The 26,847-nt window shown below is 38.5% G+C and overlaps 1 protein-coding gene across 1 annotated transcript in view; it reads left to right on the top strand.

Annotated features, from left to right (window-relative positions):
- DNAAF11 (dynein axonemal assembly factor 11) overlaps positions 1-26,847 on the top strand; it is a 1,372,540-nt gene that overhangs the window by 1,071,284 nt on the left and 274,409 nt on the right. The window contains exon 9 of the mRNA XM_044067052.1: positions 4,819-4,888. Coding sequence (XP_043922987.1) covers positions 4,819-4,888 — 70 coding nt within the window. The remainder of the gene's footprint in view (positions 1-4,818; positions 4,889-26,847) is intronic.

Below are 26,847 nucleotides of genomic sequence, written 5' to 3'. Positions count from 1 at the left end.
ATGAATTAAAAAATGGGATTTTGAATAGACCTGTTGAGCCTGGTTATGTATTTGATACAGCAGATAAATCAGAGCCTTAAACACTGGGATGACAGAGGTAAATTTATGCAAGAAGTATTGAAAATGTTTCTTATTCCCAAGTTCTCCTTTGTTAAGCAAGATAACTTTGGTGGCCTAACAAGTAGAAATCCCAGCCAAACAAGAACTAAGCCAATAAAAGAAAGTGGCAGGCAGCCACTCCACCAACCTGAACAAGAAGGGTTCCTTTCCTAAAAAGGATACTCCCCTCCCAACTTATGACTTTGCTGAGCCATGGCTTCCATCTTTATGAAGTCCCTTGTTGGGTACCTTGTCTCTTAAGTTAGTTGTCAACAAGGTGGTCTCCAACAAATGGGTGCTAAGCATTGTTGCAGTGGTTACAGATGGCAGTAGAAAGATAACCCACCTTTGTTTGGGGGGATTCCCCTCATCAGCCAGACCAGATTTTGTTATTCCCGCCTATTCTTCAGCAAATGATGTGCTCAGAGGTCATCGAACTGGTCCCTCATTCGGAATGAATAAGAGATTTCTTTTCTGAATACATCTGTCAAGCTTTCCAAGTTCAGATGCTCACCATGCAGACAGGGCTTCCACTGTTGCAGGACAACTTCTTCATGGTGACCTGGACTTGAAGGATGCCTATCATCATATCCCCGTTGCTCAGTGCTTCAGGAGATTTCTGAGATTTGTTGTGTCTGGTTCACACTATTGGTTTTCTATATTGCCCCTTGGACTATCCACAGCACCACAAATGTTCACAAGACACCTTGCTGCAGTAGTGACTCACTGTTGTGCTCTAGGCATTCACATTTTTCCATACTTGGATGACTTGTGATCTGTGAAAATCGTGCCATATAGGTGTTTGGAATCACTATAGAAGGTCTTGACCTTACTCTTCCATCTAGGGTTCAAGTTGAACTGCTTAAAGTCAGTTCTGACACCCTTGCAAAGACTCATTTTTCTGGGATACTTGATTGACTCCAACAAGAGAGTGACCTTTTTGCCGTAATACAAGGTTTTGTCATAACAGTTGGTGTTTCTTGAATTCTCCAAGAGGAATGTCACCTCAGGGAGAGAATTCCTAAAAATTCTTAGACTGATTACATCCATTATTTTCATGACACCACTGTCCCATCTTCACATGACAAAAATTCAATGATATTTTTCTGAAATTATTGGACACTGCACCTTCATTCTCTGGAATCCCAGTTGACTGTACTTACTTTCATCAGATGAGAGTAACAGTAGTGGAAAGAACAGCTGAGTATTAATCAAAGGCTTCCTTTCTTCCCTCCAGTGTCAGTACAATCTGTCCATACAGATTTGTATGACTTTGCTCAGGAAGTTGTGTCAATGGGGATGCATTTGGATGCCAAAGGTTGCATGGAAGCACATCAATATTGAGATTTTGGCAGTGACTCTCGTCTTAAAAGTCCCATGCTACTTTTAATCTCTGGATCATCTTCTAGTGGTTATGGGCAACACTACAGCAATGTGGTACCGCAAAAATTAAGGAAGTATGAGGCTTTACCCTCTAAGCTGGTTAGCAATGATAGCCTGGGAGTAGGCTTCTCAGTGTTCTCTGACTGTCCAGGCATCATATGTACCATCAGAGAAGAACACTGTGGCAGACAGTCTAAGCAGATCCTGAGCAGACCTGCACTAGTGGAAGCAAAAGGCAGTGGTATTCCAGGATCTAGTCCAGATGTAGGACTACCTCAGACAGATCTGTTAATCTCCTTTCAAAACAGACAGCTGGAGAAATTTTGTTCTGGATATCTTTGTAGCCATGCATGGAGGACAGATGCATTCTTGTTTCCTTGGACGTGAATGTGCTTGTATGTGTTTCCACCCTTTCCATTGATTCACAAGGTACTTTTGAAAATTCAAAGAGAAATCCCAAAAGTCATTGTGGTGACCCCTGTTGGCCCAGGTACTGTTTTTCCCTGTTGATGGTATTGGCCAAGGGCAATTACCGCAGAATTCCTCATACTTTCGACCTGCTTATACAGTCTCACGGATGACTAGTGCACCCCTATTTGGAGATACTTCAGTTGTCAGCCTGGATGATTCAGCCTTTTTTTTTCCTGAGGATGTGCAGCAGGCATTAAAACTGACCATAAAACTTGCTACTAGAAAATCTTACATTTACAAATGGATGAGGTTTTCTAAGTGGTGCCTAAATGGAAACGTGGTCCATTGAGGTTAATATCCCTGTATTCTTGAAATATTTGTGTGAGCTACTTCAGGATGGCTTATATGAGTCCATTAATGTGCATTTAGTATCCATCTCTGCTTGTCTGCCAATGGATCCTCTTATTTCCTTGTTCTTTCATGAACTACTTCATGAAAGGAGTATTGCATGCAATCCCCCCTCACAAGCAAATTTTTCCTTAGTGGTGCTTAAATTATTTTCTTGAAAAATTGAACTTGCCACCTTTTGAACCAGCAGGTCATGCTGATCTCAAGTGCTTATCATGGAAAACTGTTTTGTTTGTTGCTCTGGCATCTGCAATGTGAGTTTGAACTGCAAGCTCACATGGTGGGACAACCTTATTTGATTTCCCCCAGGGATAGGGTTGTGTTATGCATTAATCCTTATGCCATGCTGACAGTAGTCTGAGAATTCACTCTTTCAGTTTGTTAATCTCCCTGTGTTCTCTGCAGAACCTAAGAGTAAAGGAGAAGAGGGTACTTCATAGCTTGCATGTGCATAAACTGCTCAGGTGCTACAATGACAGAACAAAGCCCTTTAGGAAGTTCAAAAGGCTATTTATTTCCTTTTCTGAGGTAAAGAAACATCAACCTGTCTCTACGAAATACAGTGTGCATTGGTTGTCCTCTGGTATTGTTTTATTTTTTGTTACGCCCACCATGGAAAGATGAATACAGGTAAGGTAAAAGCACATTCCATTAGGGTCTTTTCCTCTTCAGTGGCAGTGTCATACTGAAAAGGAGTGGACTGCAGGATTCTAGAGGCAGCAACTTGGTCCTCCATCCAAACCTTCATGAAGCACTACAGACTGGGTGCTTTTTCTGGACCCAGAGTAGGCTTCGTAAAGATCATTCTCCAGGGCATCCTTGGCCCTTATCCTTCCTCCTTCCATGTTGGATAAGCTATGGGAATCTACCAATATGCCAGTAAGTCAGTGTGTGTTTGAATATAGTGCGGTTGCATAAGTTCCACTTACCCTTAACAGCGGGTGTTCTTTGAACACATTGCTTTACTTGAAGTACACTCCCACCCCTTTTGCTGAGTGTACATAGTTGGTTGTTGGAGATTGTGTTTTGGATCAGCAGCCCTTTTTTATTGTGTGTGTTTATGTGGCATTTGATTTGGGACAATGTTTGTGTGTCTAGCAGCTCTTCCTGTTTGATCCTAGAAAACTGAAACGGTCCTGTCTGTGAGTGTGAAGGGCTGCCCTACAGTTCTTGTACATATTGAGTAGTCACTGTCTATATAAACTCTGTCCATTCGCACTTTCATGATGAAGCCCTTTTTCCATAGTTTTGAAAGTTAACTCTTCCTTTAGGCAATAGGATCCAACTCTGGCAATGACTGATTGGTCTGGGTTGTCTTATTGAGACAGAGTTTGGTAGATTAACTCTGTGTACCATTTCAATCAAGCTGCAGAGTCTTGCCCTTTGTAGGTTCCCCTTTCTGTACCAATCCCCCAACTCTGTTAGTTTTGCTTGCAGATCATCATATGTAACTTCATTGTCAACCAGCTTTTATTTTATCATTTTTTTCTGAGTCCTTTAGTCTTGTCAGGATCTGAATGCTCTGATAAGGTGGCTTTTGCAGTGTTTTATTACCTGATGCCATATAATCCAACACTGTGTCCCGAAGCTTAGCTATTTCCTAAAAAATTCTGTCCATTTTATTTTGGAGTGTGGTGGGTATTCACACCTGAGCCATTCCTTCAATCTCCATTTCTTCCTGTCTCGGAGGACTCCTCTCTGGGTCAGCACTATAGTTTGAATGACTATTTTATGGATTCTTTAAGCTAAAAGCTTCTGCTTATCCCTTGCTGCATTTATATTTCTTTAGGGTCATTTAACCTCTTTCTAAGTGCTAAATTTAACATTCAAAGAATCTCCAGACTCTTTTTTTGCTACCTAACTCATCGCCGTCCCAGTGGAAGTCCTAACCAGTGTACAATCTTGCGATTAGTGTCCTTATCCAGTTAACTTACAGAAATAAGTAAATGCCAATCAACTTTACCAAATGCGAAGAAGATGTGTGTGATTGAACAGCGTGATGTATAAAACTAAATATATTGCTAATAACACTGACAAACTTGCAACCTGTGAGGTCTTAGGCTTTAGAAGAAGTTTAGTGTGTGTATAAATGAGTGTAGAAAGATTTAACTCTAGATTCATGTGCCTATTACTTTGTACTGTAATAAATAACTGATGTTACTTTTCATCTAATCATTTTCATTTTAAGTCTATTGATCATTCATATGGTTATGAGACAGAAGTGAGTTTCTAACTAGATTTGAGGTCGTCTCTAGGATCTTCTGTTTTACAAATGTAATCAAATGTCTCTGTTTTAACATAATGCTCGTTAGAGGCCTGCAGATAAGTTATGTATTGGAACATACTAGTCCTGAGTTACTAGAAATGACTGTTAGGTAAGCATCATATCCAAACACACTAAAGACCACTGGTCTAAGCAATTGGTTTCAGCTAACTAGAATGTTACTGAAACATTAACATTTTTAAGAGAGTAATGAGTGTAAACACCCAATGTATTTTATTTTTGGTATTTCTAAGGTATTTGGACACTTCTTTGGTCGATGTGGATGTGCAGCCAACATTTGTTCGAGTGATAGTAAAAGGAAAGGTCAGTATTACTAAACATTTTGATACTGTTACTGTTAACAGTATTTTTTTGCCTTTTGGTCATTGAAGAAGGATTTATTCTGGTCATCCTGTTGTCTATTAAAACAATGTTTTCAAAGATCTCCCTCAGTAATGTTTAAATAGTGTTGCAGATTTTCAGTATATATCCCATGCATCTCTTTCAACGTCTTAGAGAAAAAATCTTGACAAAGCCATAAATAATGGGAGGACAAAGGCCAAAAAATGGGGCAGTTTTTAAATATTGCTCTTACTAACTTAGAACGTTGATAGCATAGCAGGTTTTGCATTAGCAGGAATTTTCTGAAGAGTATGAAATCTGAAACTCAAATGTCTGTCATTATTGTCTGACTTTAATCTTTAATGACTTGCCAGTGATTTGCCAGAAAACCTCAATTTTATGAAAAACAATCCAAAAATATGATGCAAAGATATGGACATTCTGCAAAAATCTGTACAGTTGAGAGGTGTCCCATGAAAGTCTAAATAATTCACCCTGCTCACATATGTGCACTCTGTTACAAAGCTAATCATGTTAATTCTGTACCAAGTTAGTTTTAAAACTTGAAAGACATTTGCACCACTCGTAAATGTTCCCAGTTTTCATGGAGAAGAGTCATCATATAAAAATACAGAATGTGATGGAAGGTAAATCTACCCATTACTATGTTTAGCAAAAAAAAATTGGTATACACTCTTAGCTGCATCTAACTTCCTCTTGCTAACTTATAAAGCAGATTTGTCTGTCTCATGCCATCTTGAAGTCCCTTATTTTATTTTGATCATCTCCTAAGAAAGATTGCTGCATAAATCCAAAATCCTATTCATTAAAGTGAACTGCACTACATCACAGATCCACTCCTGTATTTTATAAAGTCATACCTTGTTGTTGTTGCATTGTTCTTTTCATTCCAGACTTTACTTTCAAACACTTGAAGGTTTCTGCATTGACTATTCTTGTTCCTCACATATGTACATATTGGACTCCTTTATTGTCTTTTCCTACAACTGCTGATGTAGACATTGCACTGTTTTGGTTACTGCCATTAGGGCAGCTTTAACATGTATGTCTGCAGGATGGGTCTATTGTAACAAACACAATCTTGAGATGGGTCTCGCACATTGACTCCAGCGATGCTTCTCACTTTACATTTGTAAATCATTACTCTGTCCTTAATATTGTGTTATATTACACTGATTTTTTTACCTCAAGACATCTCAGATAATCTATTATTTGTCAGTTTCCACTCCTGTTGCTGAAAGTACTTCACTCTCACTGTGTGTACTCTGGATTCTGAAGAAGTCTGTTTGTACTAAGGATGAAAGTGCTTACTGATAATGCTCTAAATTTATTAATAATAAACAGCTTTGGTTTATTACCGTCTTATATTTCTATTTGGTTTTCTAATTAGTATGGTTTTATTGTGTTTTTTGTATCTATGTTTTCACTCTTTCCACATATTTCTGTAGGATTTTGATGTTAGGGACAGGAAATTCTGCATTTTGGGACTATTGTGTATTTTTGTTACCTCAGAACCACTGTCTTAAAATTTACTGATTGTCTCTCTCAGGCTCTACTACCTGCTTTCTGTTTCTCCTTCTCAACTGAACTTATGAAGCACTTACTGGTCTCCATGATTCTTCCTTCCCCTGTCTGCCAGATGAAAAAAGTAGTCAGGGAGTCTTTTGGTATCAGGCTGGCTGCAACTCTGCCTCAGCTGCTGATGGGTAACTCTGCTGTGGCTGGATTGGGTTTCTTGAAACATTCATCATTTTTTAATGTCCCTTGGCATAGCACCTACAGCCATTAAGGGCTGTGTGGGATAGACACATCTTTTGTAATTGAAGGGTTGCCTTCCACAGGCAAGGGAGAACCCCTTTTGTCATTCACTGGGAAAGGGTGGTGAAGGTCTACCACACAGCCACGAAAGGGAGCCGGAACTCCAGCAGTGTGTGCTTGCCTTAGGTCAGTCCTTTTCCAGGAAAAGTAGAAGTAATGATGTTTTGTGTTTCCATTCCTATAAACAGGGAAGTTTAGCTGCAGTTTGCTACAGAGTTAATTTCTGCTGTCACTTTTCCCACTTTCTCTTCATGGAAAAAAAGGCAAAGAGATATTCAAATGTATATCACTGTTACAGTAACCTAAACTATATGGGTCCTTTTCCACTGCAAACAGACAGCTTCCTTAAGCTCAGGGTGCATTCTACACTGTTCAACTGTCAGGAGCACAAGCAGAGCTCCATAAAAAGATACGTTGGAGTGTGAAAAGCTTCAGAGCTTTTTTGCTGCCAAAGAGGGCAGTCCTTTGACAGGCACCATGAAACTTGTCAGTCAGCTAATCTTGGGGAAAGCCATTCATTAGCTTTTATTTTATGAAGAAAACTTGTTTTTTTTCTGTAAAAATGATTGTTTGCTCGAAAACTGAATATGTTCCTACTGTCATTGCATTTCCAAGGGAATTGTTATACAAATGCTTATGTGGACTTTCTGTGAGGAAAAGTTTTTGCATTTGACAGAAAATGTAATTAGTAAACTTTTTGGGCTTGTGGCAAGATACTGTACTTATTGAGGATTTTCAGAAGTTACTTGCATTATAACTACTTGACATTCTTTTATATCACTATTGCAGTATTCTTCACCTTGGGGATCTCCTGCCAAGGATAGCCCAATGTCTGGCTAGTATACCAAAGCCTTTTCCTGTTGTATACACCATATGTCACATGTATGCTCACCGCACAGGACATACAGCATGAGGATGATGTATGGAAGCAGTTACTCAGAACTTCTTTACCACCAGTCTGAACACCATCATCGATTGTCGGTCTGAACACTCTTTGCTGTGCTGATACCTAGTCCTCAGATAAGAGCCCCGTTGATATCTTTTTTCTTTCTTAATGTTGGTCTTGTCTTCTTTTGGTTGTCTGGAGTTCATGTCAATCAAGAAAGGAAAATGTTAGTGTGAGAGGCAGATTCCTCATAAAGATTGTCACAAACAGTGTCTCTCTTGTTTGGGTGCTTCCCACGACCATACTTACTTGTAGAATTTGTAAGGCACTTGTGCCTAAGACTCTTAGAAGCTGGTTGTTTTCCCTAGCCATCTAGCTCAAGAACCAGCTGCTTGAACAGTTAGCCCAGGGTAGCATGGCAGAATCAGTTAAGCCTGAGGTTCTACCATTAAGCAAGAAGGCCAAGCAATCTCAGCTGGATTCTTTGGCTGTCCAGCCTCCACCAAACATCTCTCTAGAAGCAGGTGATAGCTTTGTAGGGTGTCCAGTGTCGACTTTGGATTCCTCTGTGGTGACCCCATTGAAGGCCAGCATGGAGTCTTCCTTTCTCACACCCTCTGAGGCTTTGCAGGCATCTGTTCTGGGCATCGATGGAAAACTGTGGATAGTTATCTCAGAAGCCCTTAGAGGGATTTCACCAATTCTGGTCAGGGAAGAGGTTCCGAGTACTCTTATTGAATCTTATCAAGGGTCAAAATCTCTTGTGTTTCTACGGGCTGATATCCCTTCCAAGAAAAAAACAGAAGACTAAACATTCTTCACTGCAACCTAAGCACCTTCAAAGGGAATGGCAAGAGTTTACTCAGACTCTGTTTAATGTCTTAATGGTCCTGCAGCCCTCTCAAGGGGTTTATGTGCCTACGCTACCTTGGACTTCAACTACTTTTAAAAGGCCTAGAGAACCTGATTCCTTGGATGAGTATTCGGAGTCTCATGAAGGGTTTTTGCCTTGTTCTTCTCAGATACCATCTCCCTTGGCCTGTGGCTCTTATGAAGAGGATCCAATTAGCCTGGAGTCTCCTTTTGAGGAGTTCTCTTTTGGGGACACAGTAGCCAGAATGATGGAATACTTTAAGTGGGATTCTTCTCAGCTGTTTGATATCCAGAAGAGGTATTATGAGTTGCTTCAGGTGGATATGGCTAAACCTTCTTCAGTACCTCCTGCGTTGGCAGTTGTAGATCAGTGTTTGTATGTATACCTTTAAGAAGCTATCCAAGGGCTTGCTGAACTATACTGAATATGTGCAAGCTAAACTGCCATTTTATAGTAAGCTGTTGAGATGTAAGCATGTATTTATGTAAGGTCTGTCTGTTAACTAGTTTGTTCATATTTTATGATGCTGCTGCTACCCATCCTGATGTGTTTCTATGTATTAAAGCATCTAAATGAAATACCCCACCTGCTTGTCATCTATGTGAGAGAGAGAGAGAGAGAGAGACGCGTAACATGGTGTCAGAAGCAGTATGTCTAAAGGGCATAACGTTAGAGGTGGCATGGCTAAAACGACTTAAGGCACTTGCTTGGAACTGGAGGAATATACAGCAGTGAATCATCCCTAAAATGTGCAAACTTTGCAAAACAGGTCAGAAATGAATTTCAGATATTAAAACTTGCTCAACATTATTTCTTTTGTATAATATGAAATGAGGGATACTGAATATTCTGAATAATATTAGCATAAACTGATATGTACGATATTGATAAAATATTCGAATTACTACAGAAAATGTTTGAAATAAAGTCCGAATGGCATTCACCAGAGCTCCGCTTTTTGATTGGCTCGTATACCGGTATACAAGCCAATCAAAAACGAGCACAGCAGACCCTCTTCTGTTCAATGCAGAACATCAAGCTGTTCCACATTGAACAGAGCTCCGCTTTTTGATTGGCTCGTATACCGGTATATGAGCCAATCAAAAAAAAAAAAACAAAGCGGAGGAAAGACTCCGAAATAGGGACGTCTGTTTTTTGAAAACCCGGACAAATCGCAGAATTTTCAAAAACCGCCCAGACAGGAGCCCAAAAAGAGGACGTGTCCAGGGAAACCCGGACGTATGGTAACCTTAAATGAGAACAGCTCTAGGAGGCACAGTGATAAAACTCATGTTGATAGTATGCTTCACATTGTTAAAAGAAAAAAAGAAACAGACCCAAGCACATGGCAGCAACTGGTAAACTTCAGAGCTTTCCAGCAAATTCCAGAGTTTGTACACTCTCAGTGAAACATAAGAGTGAGTCAGCAAACTCAAAGCATGTGTCCCAGCTTAGTTTCATAGCAAACTGTCGTACCTGTGGAGGAAGTCATGAATCTAAACAGGAGAAATGTTTAGCTTATGGTCAACAATGCCACAAATGCAATAAATGGAATTATTTCAAAAGGTTTTGTAATTCAAAAGGCCCACATTCATTTATTAAAAGGGAACATTTTAAGAAATGAGTTGATCAGTTAGAGAGCTACAACCCTACTCTTTATGCTGATGGTTTGTCAGTGCTTCATGAAACAGTCTTTTAGATTTTAGATTTAAGGACAAAGAATGAAATATTTTGAACTGTTCGGATAAATGGTAAACCGATACAGCTCAAAGTTGATACAAGTTCCAGTGCAATGTTGTATCATCAGAAACATTTGCTAGAGTGTGTTGTGGTGAAAGGCTTGATTTGGCATGGTGTGCAAAGCTTGTTGCTTACAGAGGTGAACAAACTCAAACTGAAGGTTCAGTAGTGCTTTCATGTTACTCGGCTGGAAAATGCTACGACTTATTTTATGAGGTCAAGAGGCACATCCAATCATTATTAGGGCTCAAAGACAGTTTGAAAATGGGACTGCTTTCATTTAATGAGGAAGTCCACCATGTTAGCTTAAAAGACCACTACTATAATTTTGCTCAGTACATTTTTTCCACCTATGCTGATCTTTTTGAAGACAAACTAGGTAAACTTCCAGTTGTGTACTTCATGAAGTTAGACCCAGAGTTCAGTCCAGTTATCATAAAGTTCCAATAGGCATGCAGGACAGAGTCAAAGCCAAGTTAGATATAATGGTGCGACAAAGTGTGATTTGTTCATTTGAAACTCCAGCTGAATGGCTATCTTCCATGGGGGGTAACTCATAAAATAAGCTCAGATGACATCAGAATATGTATTGATCCATGAGATTTGAACAAAGCGCTAAAAAGACCTCATCATCCAATGCACACAGAAGTTGCAGCCTTGATGCCAAATGCCACTATTTTTTTCTGTCTTAGATGCAAAGAGTTCATTTTGGCAAATTCAGCTTGACAAAAAAATCCTCATTTGTCACTGGGTTCAGTACTCCATTTGGCAGGTACAGAGAATGCCATTTGGGATAAATTCTGCAAGTGAAGTCTTTCAACGTGAAATGGAGCAATTTTTTTCTGGGTATCCTTGTAATATAATAGTCGATCACATACTAATAGGAGGTCATGATGAAGTAGCGCATGACAGAAACCTCAGGAAAGTTCTGAAAAGGGCACGTCAAGTGAATCTTAAGCTCAACCCACAGAAATGCAAATTCAGGCTAAAAGAAGTTACTTATGTTGGTCGTTTATGTACCAGTTCAGGCCTACAACCAGGCCCTTCTAAACAAACAGCCATTCTTGAGATGCCAACTCCAGACAATGTTCAAGCCCTGCAACATTTTCTTGGCATGGTCAGCTACCTAGGCAAGTTCATTCCAGACGAGAGCCAACTATAAGCACCACTCAGAGAGCTGACAAGTAAAGATGTGTCATGGTCTTGGTAAGATCAATACCAAAGAGCATTTGAAGTCCTGAAACAGAGAATTGCTAGTCCACCAACTCTTGGCTACTATGATGTTGACAAACCAGTTACACTTTCCTGTGATGCTTCGCAATGTGGGCTTGGCGCAGTCATTCTACAAGAGGATCAACCTGTTGCCTATGCATTGAGAACTCTTTCCCAAATTGAGATGCAGTATGCCCAGATCGAAAAAGAGCTTTTGGCAATTGTGTTTGCATGTTCAAAGTTCCATGATTATGTTTATGGTAGACCTATCCAGATTGAAACAGATCACCAACCTTTAGGCACAATCTTGAGAAAGCCAATGCATTCAGCTCCAGTCCGACTGCAATGTATGATGCTGAGATTTCAAAAGTATAATTTCAGTCTTGTCTACAAGAAATGCAAACTTGTTTTTCTTGATACATTATCCAGATTGCCCAGAAACACTACAGAACAGCATGAGTATGAGAACCTTGATTTTGAAGTCATGGAAGTGAGAAATTTTTCTTCCACACGTCTTGAGCTCAGAGATGACACAGCCACAGATCCAGTTTTACATAGGCTCAATCACTCAATCAAGGATGGCCGTCAAAGCAATCTGGTAAGTTTAGAACAAGACTTTTTAAATGAGTGTAACAATTTAAGGGATAAGTTTCTTAAAAGAGGGTATCCATCTTTTTTAGTGCACCAATTAATTAGTGAAGTACAAAGTAAGAGATCTACTAGGTTCTTTAAACCAATTTTAAATTATGAGGGCTGGCTGGAAAGCCCTGAGATGTTTGGTGACCATAGAGTTCAAACGAATAATTTGTCGACAACAGTCTTTAGTCTGAGTTTCATTATACCTTTTAGTATTGATGCTATTTACCTTAAGGAAATTTTACATAAAAATTGGAACCTATTGTTGGATGATATTAATCTAAAACAGAAATTAGGTGATCATCCTAGGGTTGTTTTTAAGAAAGGTACCAGTTTTAAAAATGTATTTGTGTCTAAAAATTCACGTGATTCTAAGAAATTTCCTTTAACTAGATGCCCTGGAATGTATAAGTGTGAAGCCTGCCCTTATTGTAAATATGTTGATACTGACAATAATTTCACGGTCTGTAATGCCATTATGATTAGGGTTACCATATTTGTTTGTATGTAAAAGAGGATGAAAAAATATGTGCTGCTACCAGCACATATTATTTACATATTATTTTTTCCTGTTAGGGCTGAAGAGCAAAAAAAAAAAAAGATCCTTATTCTTCTAGGACTAAAACTAAAGACTTTTTTTTTTTTTTTTTTTTTTTTTGCTTTTTTTCTCCCCTCTTAGGTTGAAGAGCAAAAAAAAGGTCCGTGTTTGGGGATTTTTGATTGGCCCGTATGCCGGTATACGAGCCAATCAAAAAAGAGCACAGCGGACCCTCTTTGTTCAATGCGAAACATCAAGCAGTTCCGCATTGAACAGAGCTCCATTTTTTGATTGGCTCGTATACTGGTATATCAGCCAATCAAAAAAAAAAAAAAGAGGAGGAAAGACTCAGAAATAGGGATGTCTGTTTTTTGAAGATTCTGTGATTTGTCCGAGTTTTAAAACCCGAACAAATCGCAGAATTTTCAAAAACCGCCCGGACAGGAACCCCAAAAAGTGGACGTGTCCGGGAAAACCCGGACGTATGGTAACCTTAATTATGATATCAAGGGTAGGTTTAACTATAACTCTAAAGGTGTTGTTTATCGGGCTAAGTGCTTGTTCTGCGAAAGTTTTTATATAGATAAAACAGAATGCAGATTTAGAGAATGAATATATGAGCATATTTATAGTATTAATAAATTGGATGTTCATAATGCCCTATCCAGACATATTTTGACCTTCCCAGAACATTGTTTTAAATTCAAAGTAATTGAGCAAGTTTTGTCTGATGAAAGAGGGGGTCCTTGGACTCTTAAATTGGAGCGCTGTGAACTTAAGTGGCAAGTTTGATTAAATGCAGATAGCTTTCTTGGGTTGAATGATACATGCTCAGTACAGTGCTTATTAAAACTGAAGGCACTGGATAGGTAATATTTTTGGTTTTAAGTGTTTACATGTGATTGTTTTATGGCTGTATTTCAATTCAATGTGTTTTCTGTTCTGTCATACTATATGGTTGCCAGGTTCTTCTAGGAATTAATTGACTGTTTATTTAGTTGTAGTTCAGTGTTTGAACCACAAGATGGTGGTGTTTCTAAAGATTTGTTTCAGTGATGTAATTTTCTTTTGGGTCACATGATTTAATGGAGACTTATTTAAACTGTGTTCTCTGCTTTGCTCTTGTTGTGTGAAGAAGTTTGTTTTAATAAATATGGACGAAAGTGCTTACAACATTTAAAATTTAATGTCTGATTCTTGATTTATCTTTCCGCTTCTTCCTAGTACTTGTATTACTAGGTTTTTTTTTTTTTTTTGGGGGGGGGGGGGTGGCTTTTCGTCAAAGCAGTCTATTTTACCTCAAGAAGTGCAACCTTATTTTCCATACAGAGATGACATTTTGGCTGACAAAGGTGTCATTATGAAAGGTCCAAAAGTAATTGTGCCAAAGTCCTTGCAGCAAGAGTACATTACTGTCTTGCATCGTGGTCACCCAGGAACTGACTCTACCAAAAGAAGGGTGAGAGGGCTAGTATTTTGGCCTTTTGGGTCACACAACATTGAGAGAGCACTTTTATCTTGTTCAGTGTGTAATAGTACTAAGCCACATCAACAAAAGGAACCACTTCAGCTAAACCAGATTCTGGAACTACCTTAGTTGACAGTAGCCACCAACATCTTCGAGTGGAATGGTCAACATTATTTGTTGTTAGTAGACTCTTATTCCAATTGGTTCAAGATTGACCTACTTCCTAAACCTAGCATTCATTGCTATCATTACTAAGATGAAACATCATTTTGCAGTCCATTGTAGTCCACACAAAGTTATTTCTGACAGTGGCACACAGTTTACAAGCCAACAGTTCAAAATATTCGCTGAAGAATGGGACTTTACTCATATCATGAGTAGCCCTGAGTACCTGCAGTCAAATGGTTTGTCATAAAGTGCAGTTCAAAGTGCAGACCAGTTACTAGAGAAGTCAAAATGAGATAATAGTGATGTTTTCCTAAATCTCTTGAATCTCAGAAATGTTCCTCGTGATAACCATCTTGGTTCACCTGCTCAGAGACATCTGTCGAGACAAACCAGAAGCACATTACCAATCAGTAGTCAATTGTTGCTTGCATGTGTCAAGAACAACAGGTCAGTGAAAGCCAATCTGTTGAAGAAACGTTTAACCCAGAAGTCCTACTATGATAAAACCAGCAAACTGCTCAGTCCATTAAGAGACAGAGAAGTGGTAAGGATGCAAACATCCAGAGGTTGTGATCGCATTGGTGTCATGATGAATATTTGCCCATAGCTAAGATCATACATTGTGGAATCACAAGGAGCAATCTTTAGACAGAATCAGAAGCATTTGAAAGTTGTGTCCAAGCCTATACCACAGCACATAGCCTGTGAGAAAGACTCTTTATCTTAGCGTGAGTTGTCCGGTGTTCCAGTTCCTAAGGACATTTCCCATTCCTGGGATGTATCCAGAAATTCCTGATATGAATTGTGCACTGAAGACTGTCTGCTAAGTTTGGTTCAGATTGTTATGTTATGTGAGATGGTCGCATCTCTAAACCCTATAGCGGTATGAAGCAACTTGGATATGAACATTGTGTTTTGTTTCTGGTGTATATAGTAATGCATGTTTAACTCTGATATTGTTTTTACAAAGAGCAGGCTTTTTAAAAGGGAGTATGTAGATCAGTGTGTGTGTATATACCTTTAAGAAGCTATCCAAGAGCTTGCATAAATGTATAAATACTGAGCTAGACTGCCATTTTGTAGTAAGCTGTTGAGATGTAAGCATGTATGTATGTAAGGTCTGTCTGTTAACTAGTTTGTTCATATCTTATGATGCTGCTATCCATCCTGATGTGTTTCTATGTATTAAAGCATCTAAACAAATTACCGCACCTCCTTGTCATCTATGAGAGAGAGAGAGTCGAGTGACAGCTGCTTTGTTAGACACCTTTATAGCTGCCTCTAAGACTCCAGATTCTCATTTCCCTGCTCCTAAGAAAACTAACAGTTTCTATAAGGTTCCTAAGGATTGTCAGTTCCTGTGCCCTTCTGCTGATCCTGCTGTCTTTTCAGTCTCCTCTGACAAACCTGTGCTTTTGACCTCTAACAAACTCCTGACTTTGGATAAAGATAACAGGACCATGGAGAGGATTGGACAGAGGTTTATACTGCTTCTGCCTTGGCATTTAGAGCCATTAATTTCCAGACCTACGTAACCAGATATGCTGTGGCCTTGATTGCCCAGGCTTGTCAGGTTATTTATGACCTTCCTGATTCTGAAGGAAATTCCACTGCTCTCTCTATTTTGGGCTCTACCTCTCAGGTGGTTCGCCACTCTGTCAAGTGCAGTTATGATGGTGCTGATGCCTCTTCCAGACCTGCTGCCTGTGGATTTGTCGTGTGTCATTATTCTTGGCTTTGTCTGCAGTCATTATCTGAGGACATTAAGGCCAAGTTGGTGGATACTTCTTTGTATAATAAAAATGTATTTGGGACTGCTGCTATGTTTGTATCTTCAAGAATAAGGTAAAGCTTTGCAGGACCATAAACATATTTTTGTATCTCCCATCCTTACGTTCTAGAGGAACTATCCTACTAGGTCTGCTTTTGTTCACATGCAGCATTGCCAGGCTACTAAATGCAGGAAGGCTAGTAAGCAAGACCCTCCTGCTAAGTCTTCTCAGGCTCCTGTGGCCCAGAAGCCTCCTTTATCTGACAAGCCTGCCTCTTTGACATTTTGCCACACCCAAACCTCGGCCAGGTTCCCTTTTCTTTTCAGTTCCTCCTCTGTCTTCTAAACTTGCAACTCATCACCTGAGATTCTAGGGTTCTGTACATAATCCGTCAGGGTTACTTCAAGGTGTGGAAGTCTCCCACCTTTTTCATGGGTTCTTCAACCTCCTTTAGAGCAAATTCCTCATTCGTCAGAGGTTCTTTGGTCCCTGACAGGCCAGGGAACTATTCACCCTGTCTTTTGTTCCCAAGTAAGAAAGGGATTCTACTCCAGAATATTACTGGTTCCTTGAAATGAGGGTACAAACAGTGTCTCCTTTGTTTGAGTGCTTCCCACAACCATACTATTTGTAGTATTTTTATGACATTTGTACAAATCTTAGAAGCTGGTTATATTCCCTGGCCATCTATCTCTCATTGTCAAAAAACTTTCTCAAGGTTCTTTCCTTTCAGATGCTTTCTCTTCAACCCCTGTTTCCTCTGTTGCTGCCCCAGGCTTTTCTGGTGTCCTTGGATCTGAAGGATGCTTACCTTCATATTCCTGTTCCACCCTCTTTTTAGGATGTTTTTAAGTTTCTCTGTTTCTTCCTCTCATTTTCAGTTTTCTGCTTTGTCCTTTGGCCTCTCTACTGCCTCAGTAGTATTCACAAAATGCTTAGCTCCTTTGATTGCCTTTAGGAGGCTCCAAGGCATTCGGATTTTTTGCTTATTTAGATGACCTGTTGATTCAGATGCCTTCTCCCAGTTGCTTATTACAGGCTGTTAGAGTTCACCTTATCTCTCCTTCAAAGTCTGGGGTTTACTATCAGCTTCCAAAAGTTTGTCCTAACTGCCTCTCAGGATCATATTTATCTGGGCTGCAGGATTTAGACAGTGCTAATTCTGGCCTCTCTTCCACCTCCAAAGGTTTTGTCTTTGATGGCTTACTTTGTTTCTACTTCCTCTCCCTGCCATTCCAGCCAGGAAGCTTCTTCAGGCCCTAGGATTCATGGCCTCTTCTATTCCAATGCTTCCTGTTGCCAGACTGCATATGTGGAAGCTTCAGTGGTACTTCATCAGTTTGGCTTCAGCATTGCTACCCTCTGGATTTCGGTGTGTCTTTCCATCCATGTCTAATACGAGAATTCGAGTGGTGAGTTCCATAACTTGCCCTCAACCCAGGCCTGCCCTTACAGCCACCAGTTCCATCTCAAGAAATTTTCAATGATGCTTCACATATGGGGTTGCGGACTTCCTGTGGTCACCTGGAAGTTCAGGGTCTCTCCTCCCCCATCAGAAGTCAGACCATGTCAACATTAAAGAGAGGAGAGCTCTGATTCTGGCCCTTTAGGCTTTTCACCCCATGCTTTTCCCAGGCTCCCTGAAGCTTTACACAGACAACAGTACAGTGATGTGGTATGCCAACAAGCAGTTGGGCACAGAGTCTTACCATATTTGCAGGCTGGCTCTTCAAGCCTGGGATCTGGCTATCAGTTATCAACTAACTCTTCAAGCATTGTATATTCCTTCAGAGCATGATCTAGTGGCAGAGTCTTTGAGCAGGCCCAGGACAAAGGCTCACAAATGGATGCTTCAGAGAGATGTGTTTCTGGACATAGTCTATTGGTGGGGTATTCTGAGGGTAGATCATTTTATCTCCCCTCTAAACAGGCGGCTTCCTCTCTTTTGTTCCAGAGTGCCAGGTCATCTGGCATGGAAGATGGATGCCCTTTCTTTTTCTTGGAAGAGGATGTTTCTCCATTTTCTATCCTCTTCCTCTGCTTCCAAGAGTCCTGCAGAAGCACTGGTCCCCCCACATAATGCATCTGGCCAGGGGCAATAACCACAAGTTACCTCACTAGTTGGATCTCCTCACACAGGACAAGGGTGGTTCACTCATCCATCCTCACTTGTCTACTCCTCAACTGACACTGTGGATAATGAGGTTTTGATCCCTTTTAGGCACTCTTTTCTGAAGACATGCTCAGGTGTTACAGGAGGCAAGAAAACCTACAACCAGAAAGTCTTGTATGTCAAAATAGAAAATATTTTCTGTCTGGTGCCATGGTCATAGTCAGGACCATTTTATAGTGGGCATCCCTCTAATTCTGTCCTATTTGTGTGACTTGCTCCAGTCTGGCTTGGCCTATTCTTTTGTGAAGGCCCAGACTTTATTGTTATTTGCTTTTACCTCTGCTTAGAGGATTTCTGAGCATCAGGTCCTTATGGCCATTCCTGTATTTTTGGGGTTTTTTTTGACAGAGACAGGGTGTCTGTTCATACTAATCCCTCTCTTATGCCCAAGGTTGTTAATGAGTTGTCCTTAAATCAGAGTACAACTGTCTACCCTTTTTCTATCTTCACATTATGCTAGTGACCTTTAATTTGCACAGAAAGCTGAGGTACTATTTGGATAAAACTAAGACCATCCATAAGTCTGAGCAGCTTTTTGTTTCTTTTCATCCCAGGACTTTGGGTTTAGCTGTTTTCAAGCTAACCATCTCCTCTTGGATATCGAAAACCACTTTCTTTTGTTGTTGTTTTCATGGCAAATGTATATCTACTTCAGTTAGACCCCATTCCACTAGGGCTGTTGCCTCCTCTGGTGCTTTCTTCAAGGGTTTGGACACCAATTCCATCATTGAAGCTGCTACTTGATCCTCAGTGCATACCTTTACTAAACATTATAAATTGGATACCGTTTCTAGGACCAGAGCAGGATTTGCTAAGGCCATCCTGCATGGGTTTTTTGAGGGCTCTTCCCAGCCTTCCACCTCCCACTCATTTTCTTGATCTTTCGTACTTTCCATAAGGTGAAGAGACATAGTATGGTTATGAAAAATCTTAAGACCAAACCAAGGAGCACGCACGTGGGACAGAGTGCAAAGGTCCAAACCAATGATACGAAAAACCAAAAACGGACCAGCACAACTATGATGCAGGCAAAAGTATTTATTAAAGACTGAATATCATAAAACCAAAATAAATATTAAGCAAACCGGTTTCGGCTGAAAAAGCAGCCTTCTTCAGTGCTGAAACAAAGTTGAGTAATTAGTTAAACAGCATGAAACATCCTGGTATTTTATATATACACTCATTTAAAGAGATATTGCCAAAAAAATTATGTGGATTGTATCTGATGCATCCATCTCATAAAAAATAAAGATGAAGAAATGAAGAAATATTAATAACAAAGATTACATAAAAAACATAGCATGAAAAACATAGCATGAAAAAGCAGGTTAACAATTATGCCATCTCATTTAATCCAGGTTTGAACAAAGCCCCTAGCCTGGTTATCCACATAGTTTCCATATTATTAAGTTTGTTGTGCAAACCTGCTTTATAATTCCTATGCATTTGAATTTTATCAATGATAGTAAATTTAAAGACAGCCATGGCATGTTGAATAGTATGTTTGTAAAGAGCATTGGACAGACGCTGGTTCCTAATGGCACCGAGGTGTTCACTGATCCTCAGTTTAAATGGTCTGGACGTTTGACCAACATAAAATGATGAACAGGTGCATGTAGCTAAGTAAATGACCCAATCTGAACTGCAGTTGCCAAAAATGTTAATTTGATATACTTTAGATGTATTCTTACTTGAAAATTCTTTGGTATTAAGAATATGTTGACAGTGCCTACTGCTTTGTTCAAACCTGGATTAAATGAGATGGCATAATTGTTAACCTGCTTTTTCATGCTATGTTTTTCATGCTATGTCTTTCATGCAATGTTTTTATGTAATCTTTTTTATTAATATTTCTTCATTTCTTCATCTTTATTTTTATTTTTTATGAGATGGATGCATCAGATACAATCCACATAATTTTTTGGCAATATCTCTTTAAATGAGTGTATATATAAAATACCAGGATGTTTCATGCTGTTTAACTAATTACTCAACTTTGTTTCAGCACTGAAGAAGGCTGTTTTTTCAGCCGAAACCGGTTTGCTTAATATTTATTTTGGTTTTATGATATTCAGTGTTTAATAAATACTTTTGCCTGCATCATCGTTGTGCTGGTCCGTTTATGTAAAATCTTACCATAATATTAGATATCCTTCTCTTCACTGTTTCAGTATACTGTCCCTCCCTCCATCACCTTTTCTTTTGGGTTTTGATTTGGTTACCCCCCCCCCCTCTTTTTCCATCTGCATTTTCTTCCTCTGGATTTTCATAGCCTCCTTTTGTCTTGTGGAGATTGTTTTCAATTGGGGCAGTTCAGTTCTGGGTAACTGCATCTGTACATCACCTCTATGCCCTACATCCTGTGCAGGGAGAATACATGTGAAGTACATTGCATACAAGATTTAAAGGCTTTGCTATACTGGCCAGACATTGGGCTATCCTTGGCAGGAGATGCCTTAAGTGAAGAATACTAAAACAGTGAAGAGATAGCTACAGTTATGCTAAGATTTTATACAACTGGACTTTCTCTACCTTGCAATTTACCAACTCATCTAGTCTTTGTTACCCACTTTTGATGTCTGCCCCACAGAATACCTATGGAGAAACCTCTGGTCTTTGTGGAAGCACCTTCCACTGCATAGTTTCAAATGAGTCTTCAGGTGTCAGGCCAGCTCCTGTTCTGCCTCATACGCTGGTGAGTGACTCTGCTGTGGACGCTCATTGTTCCTCAGACCTGCTCATCTTTTTCCCTAGTCATCTAGATGTAGCTTCTGCAGCACAAAAGACCGGGGGATAAGCACATTCTCTGTGGCTGTAGGAATGCCTTTTGTGGGCAAGGGAGAGCCACTTTTGTTAGTGTTAGAGGAAGGGCTAGGTGAAGAGTCTTCAGATGGCCAAGAATGGCAGGTAGAAACTGATCCCAGTGTGCCTAATATGAGTTGGTCTGTTTTCAGAGTGAGTTTAGTGAAAAAAAGGTTTACTCCCCATCTGTGTACAGTGTAGACTTATTGGGATTTGCCAAATAACTAATTAATGCTTTTTCTGTGCACTTTCATTCTTCAGGCAAGAAAAGGAAAGAGTTTCTTTCCTGTCTGACACCGCAGGGGGATGTCTCGCAGGGGGGATGTCTGTACTTCAGGAAATTCTTCTGTCAGAGTACTCTGATTCTGATGAAAATATTTAATCAGGAGACTTACAAGATGGCTGCACACTGAGCAACAGCTTAATTCCAGCTCTTCCAGTGTGAAATCAGAAACTCAGAAGACAGAGTCAGTAAACAAGTGCTTTTGGGTAAATTTCGGTAACTGACTAATAAGTGCAGTGCCTGGATGCCAGCAAAAAAGAAATTCAGAGAACCTGAAAGAAAATCAATCACAAATGGTGAGGAAAAAACAGTGACTGTGAAGAATTTTCCAGCTGTTCAGCAAAAAAAAAAAAAAAAAAAAAAAAAAGCAGTGCAAGTTCCAGATTTGGTACAAGACATGACCTCCAGTAACCTAGAGGACAAAATAAGTCAAATGTACTCAGAGCTGACAAAAATAAATGAAACACTGATGGAGTATATCAACTCAGACAACAAAAGCCTGGAAAAATGGAAGAGGCTTTAAACAGATTTTCAGATAAGATGATAAAACTGCAAAAATCAAAGGTTGAAATGAAGAAAAGGCTGGCTGAATATTAAACTGCCCAAGAAGAGATGTTTCAACAAAAAAAAATAGAATTAGAGGACAGAGCATGCAGGGAAAAAAATGAGATTTTCTGCTGTACCATAGAAGCTGGAAGGGATAGACATGTATTTATTTTATGAAAGCATAAATAAGCAACTGGACTGGTACAACAGGAGTTCATTGAAAGAGCACATCATGTGTATGCTCCAAACCTGGCCATGAGAAAGCAACCTAGACCTTTAATAGTAAAGACATAATCCTCCCAGCAGAATGAGTTGATTCTGACAGAACAGTGGCAGAAGGATCAAGTACTAAAAATGGGAGTTGAGTGCTTGTAGAAAATGATTACTCACTGCAGAAGAGGAATACATTTATTCCACTAATCAGGGAATGTCGAGAAGCCAGAGTAAGATTCAAACTATTGTACCCAGCTATCTCAGAATATTCTTTCCTGGATGGATAAAATAATTTTTTGATGCAGATGCTGTGTTTGGGACATGGAGATAAGCAGAAATAAAACCAGCAACTCGGAAATTGACAAATAAATGGAATTACAAAGCATTAGTTATATTTGTGAAGCATAACAGAATAAGAAAACCTGGAAATATTGGACTTTTTTACTTTGTTAAACTTTTAGGGGACTCTAAATCATTTGCCCTACTTCATGTCGTTAATGTTTGAAGAAACACTTAGGAGAACAGGAGGGAGAGCGTTAACTGTAAGTAAAGCAAAAATTTGTTCTTAACAGTAATATTTTTATAGCGCATGACATAATATGCATTATGTAAATTAAAGTTTTTCAATTTTTTTTGTTTTTTTTTTGTTTTGTTTTTTTTTTAAGTGTAATGGGGATATTAAAGTAAACAGGTGCCCCTGTTTTTTTCCTTTTCTCTTTCTTCTTGTTTAGTTTTAAGAAATGTAGGCATTGCAGTGTAAAAAAAAGAAAATCCTGGTCAAAAAAGTATGATACAAGAAAAAGTGATGTGCTTTTTCTCATTCTTGCATAGAGGAATGACTGGATTAAGGCCCTTGGCTTAATCTAGTAACACATTTTAAGAGAAAGCAAATAAAGAAAGAACAATTAATATAATAAAGCTTTCCTCTATCAGATAAATAAATAAATGCTTGTAGAAGCAAATCTGTATCTGGTTCTTATGTCTCCATGGAGACAATCTGATAAAGAGCAAAAAAAAACACAGAATACTTCTTTCCTTCAATTACTTTCTTTTGATGGCTAGGAAATAATGGTTCTGAAAGCATTCAAGTATTTCCCCATTCTGGAAGAGCAATAAAGATAAGTCATAACCAGACAGCACTTAGTAGAAGGACAGATAACCTTCCTTTTAGGTTAACCCTAGTTTGTGAGTGTGGCTGGCAGTTTGGTGCAACTGTTCCTGTTAGTAGTATAAAATTTAAGTATTTGAAGATATACATAGTTTTGTGTGTTAGTATTATGCTAATAGGTTTTAGGTGTGTATTGGGGATGTATTTACTTTTTTGTTTGAGGGTTTTCAATTAAACAAAAAGTTTTGTAAGATGTGACATAGGCCCAAATGGATATGACCAGAAACAACTGTATAAAAGTTCACTCTGCCAAACAGTGCGTGCATGTAACACAAAAGCTGGAACTAAATAATCAGTAAAAAAGCTGCTAAAAATAAAAGGTGGTAATAACCTTTTAACATAATGATGCTTCCTATATTGTCTTTAAATGTTAATAGTCTCACAGATATGTACAAAAAAGAAAGTAACAAACTATATTAAAAATGTAGAGTGCAAATAGCTATGCTGTAGGAAACACATTTGAAATGAACTGAACATGTGAATTTGATAAAGAAAGGTTTTCAGGATTGTTATTCAGTGGAATACTTGGAACAAAGGAAAAAAGGAGTACTGACAGTAATTGCAAGAGGAGCTGCAATAGTGATAGAAGAGGACAAAAAAGATAAGGGACGTTTTGTAGTACTAAGGGGCGACTGGCAAGGAAGGATGATTGCACTAGCATGCATTTATATTCCACCTAAACCTGCTATAGTGAATCTTAAGAAAATTCTGGGAGTTATAATTAGTTTTCAGCGGGGAGTATTACTTATAGCTGGAGACTGGAATTTGATTTGCAGCAGTGAATATGTATCTGTGGGCCCAGAAGGGAAAATATAACAAAGGAGGGTAGATTTTTGAAACTATGTGAAAAAAATTGGCATGGAAGATCTGAATTCAGTAGTAGGAGTTTGTTGTGAATTTGCATATTATTCCCCAAGGTACAAATACTGGGCTAGACTAGACAGAGCTTACATTTCACAGGAACATATGCATTTAATTGAAGCTGTGATATGCATCCAATAACTATTTCAGATCACGCACCAATAATAACTAAAATAAAAATGCAGGATAATGAAATAAAAATGAGACATTGGCACTTTCCCACCTATCTGTTGAAAAGGGAGGAATTTAAGGAATGGGTAGTGGAAATTATTTGGGAGTTATTAGAGACGATAAAAATTTAATCTGAAAATATAGCTAGGGAGTGGGATAAAATTAAAGTGGAGATTAAAAATAGGGCGGAAATAAGAGAGAGAAAGAATATGGTTAAAAAGTAACAAGAATTATTTAGAGGGACTGATAAATGTTAAAGTATTGCAGAATAGTGAGAATCTCTCAGAACAAGAAGAAGAGCAGAATTGCAGAATGATGGGCAGAAAACAAAGGATTACCTTGATAATATGCACAAGTTTCGAAACATTGCTTGCAACTGTTTTTTGATAACTCCAGAGCACAAAAACTTTTACAGCAACGACTCAAGCAACAGAAAGTAGAAAGGGTTGTCTCTAAGCTTATGGAGCCTATAACAAGGATGATAACAAGAGATCCTGTAGAGGTACTAGCAATATTTTGGAAATTTTATGAAAGTCTGTATAAAGCAGAGAAATATGGATATCAAGAAAAGGTATAAATGGAAATGTTTAGGGAAGAATTAAATATCCCAAGGTTAGAGGTAGATGAGGCTCAATTACTGATGGGATAGGAGAAGACGAGATAAAAATGGTGATGTATAACCAATCCACAGGAAACTCCCCAGGAATAGATGGTATTCTTGTGGGAGTTTGGAAGCTAGGAGGGAAAAATTATAAAGATCTGGAAGGTTTTGTTTAATGTTTTTTTTAAGAGGAGGAGGAGCACCAACATCCTGGAAGAAAGGAGTGGTGGCTGTAATGAGGGTAAAACACATCAGATCCAGCTTCATACAGGCCCATATCAATACTAAACCATGATTATAAAGTGTTTGACTGTAATGGCAAAAAGAATGGTAAACGTGTTGCCAAAATTGCTAAATATAGATCAGTGTGTTTTTTTTTGGGGGCGGGGGGCAAACATTTGACAACATTAACAGAACATTGATGATCCAGAGAGAAGCAGAATGTAAGAAAATACCACTATTGTTGGTGGGTCTTGATGCACAGAAAGTATTTGACAGAGTAAGCTGGGAGTTTATGAGCAGGGCAATGGAAGCATTTACATTCCCTGATAAAATAAAGTTGATTAGGAGAATGTGTGAGAGATCAGAGGTGAAAATTAAAATGGGTGGATTCCTCTCTGATAATTTCTGTTCCAGCAGAGGAACCAGGGAGGGGTGTCCTCTTTCTCCTTTGTTATTTGCACTATATTTAGAACCACTGGCAAAGAAAATAAGAGACTCAGAAATTCAATGATGTAATTGATATGGTAGTCAAGAAAAGCTGGCTGTATTTGCAGTTGATATTATTTTATACCTGGTAAAACCAGAAAAGGGCATTCCTATGTTGTGAAACATTTTTAGGCAGTTTCACATATTTTCATGATACAAAATTAATGAAGCTAAAACAAAGTTAATAGCTGTAACTTATATACCCACACACAAATTGGTTCAGCAATATCCATATTTAATACGAAAGAACAAACCCAAAAAAGAACAACACTGCGAGTACACCAATAAGTACCTCCACCTAGTATGAGCGGATAATAACAAGGCAACTGTTCAGCTGGTAAAACAAGCACACGACTTTATTAATACAAAAATGGCTTAAAAACAGGTACTGAAGAAAAATAATAAACCTGTATATTAATATGAGTTAAGCGCTTTCACCCAGTATATCTGGGCTTCATCAGAACTAATTCACTATTAACATTGTAAGCTATTTTATGCCTTTTGGCGCCAAACTAAGATTTGAAAATTTAAAGTGACATTAACACAAATTCATATCTTTTTCACCAAAGTCCATAAATATTCATTCAAAAACATTTCTATGTGAAAAACATATAAAAAATATATATACAAAAATATAATGAAGTATTAAATGGTATTGTATCGATATATGACACGTAGTATAACAAAATTCATTGCTAGTGCATGTCCTGACAATTGTAATATTTAAATAAATATATATTATAATAGTACGTAATGTAATCAAATGATGACTGAATAATGTATATATTTGATTTTAAAATTCAATAATAATATAAATGATCTACCTATTTCTAAAATCTAAAAAATAAAAAATAGACTGAATGGATGAAATAAATAAATTCAAATGAATTGATTAATAGTAATATTATGTAACAATGTAGTCAATTAATAAAACTATATACTGTGAAGTTTTTATGATAAAAATATATATTTATAAAAATTGTTAAAAATAGTTTAAAATGAAACCAGAAATGGTTTTACTGATATGTATTTGTTAAAGCCTGGAGGTGTTGTGGCATCTAATAAAATTTGCCACCATGCTTCCTTGTACCTTAATAGGCTTTTACAGTCACCCCCTCCCCTTGGGGTCTGTCTTTATCGCTTCCAAAATAGTAAATTTGAATTGATGGTCGACGCCTTTCCTGTCAATATGTCTGTAAAGTGCATTATTTTTGTCTTTAGTCTTTATACAATATGTATGATCGTATATCCTTTTTCTGAAATTTCTCTCTGTTTTCCCTAC

Source organism: Protopterus annectens, chromosome 3.part1 (genome assembly GCF_019279795.1).
Source record: "Protopterus annectens isolate FY-2018-M chromosome 3.part1, PAN1.0, whole genome shotgun sequence".
In the NCBI taxonomy this organism is placed as follows: domain Eukaryota; kingdom Metazoa; phylum Chordata; order Ceratodontiformes; family Protopteridae; genus Protopterus; species Protopterus annectens.
Note: the sequence above shows the minus strand (reverse complement) of the source record. Positions and strands in the feature narration are given on the sequence as shown.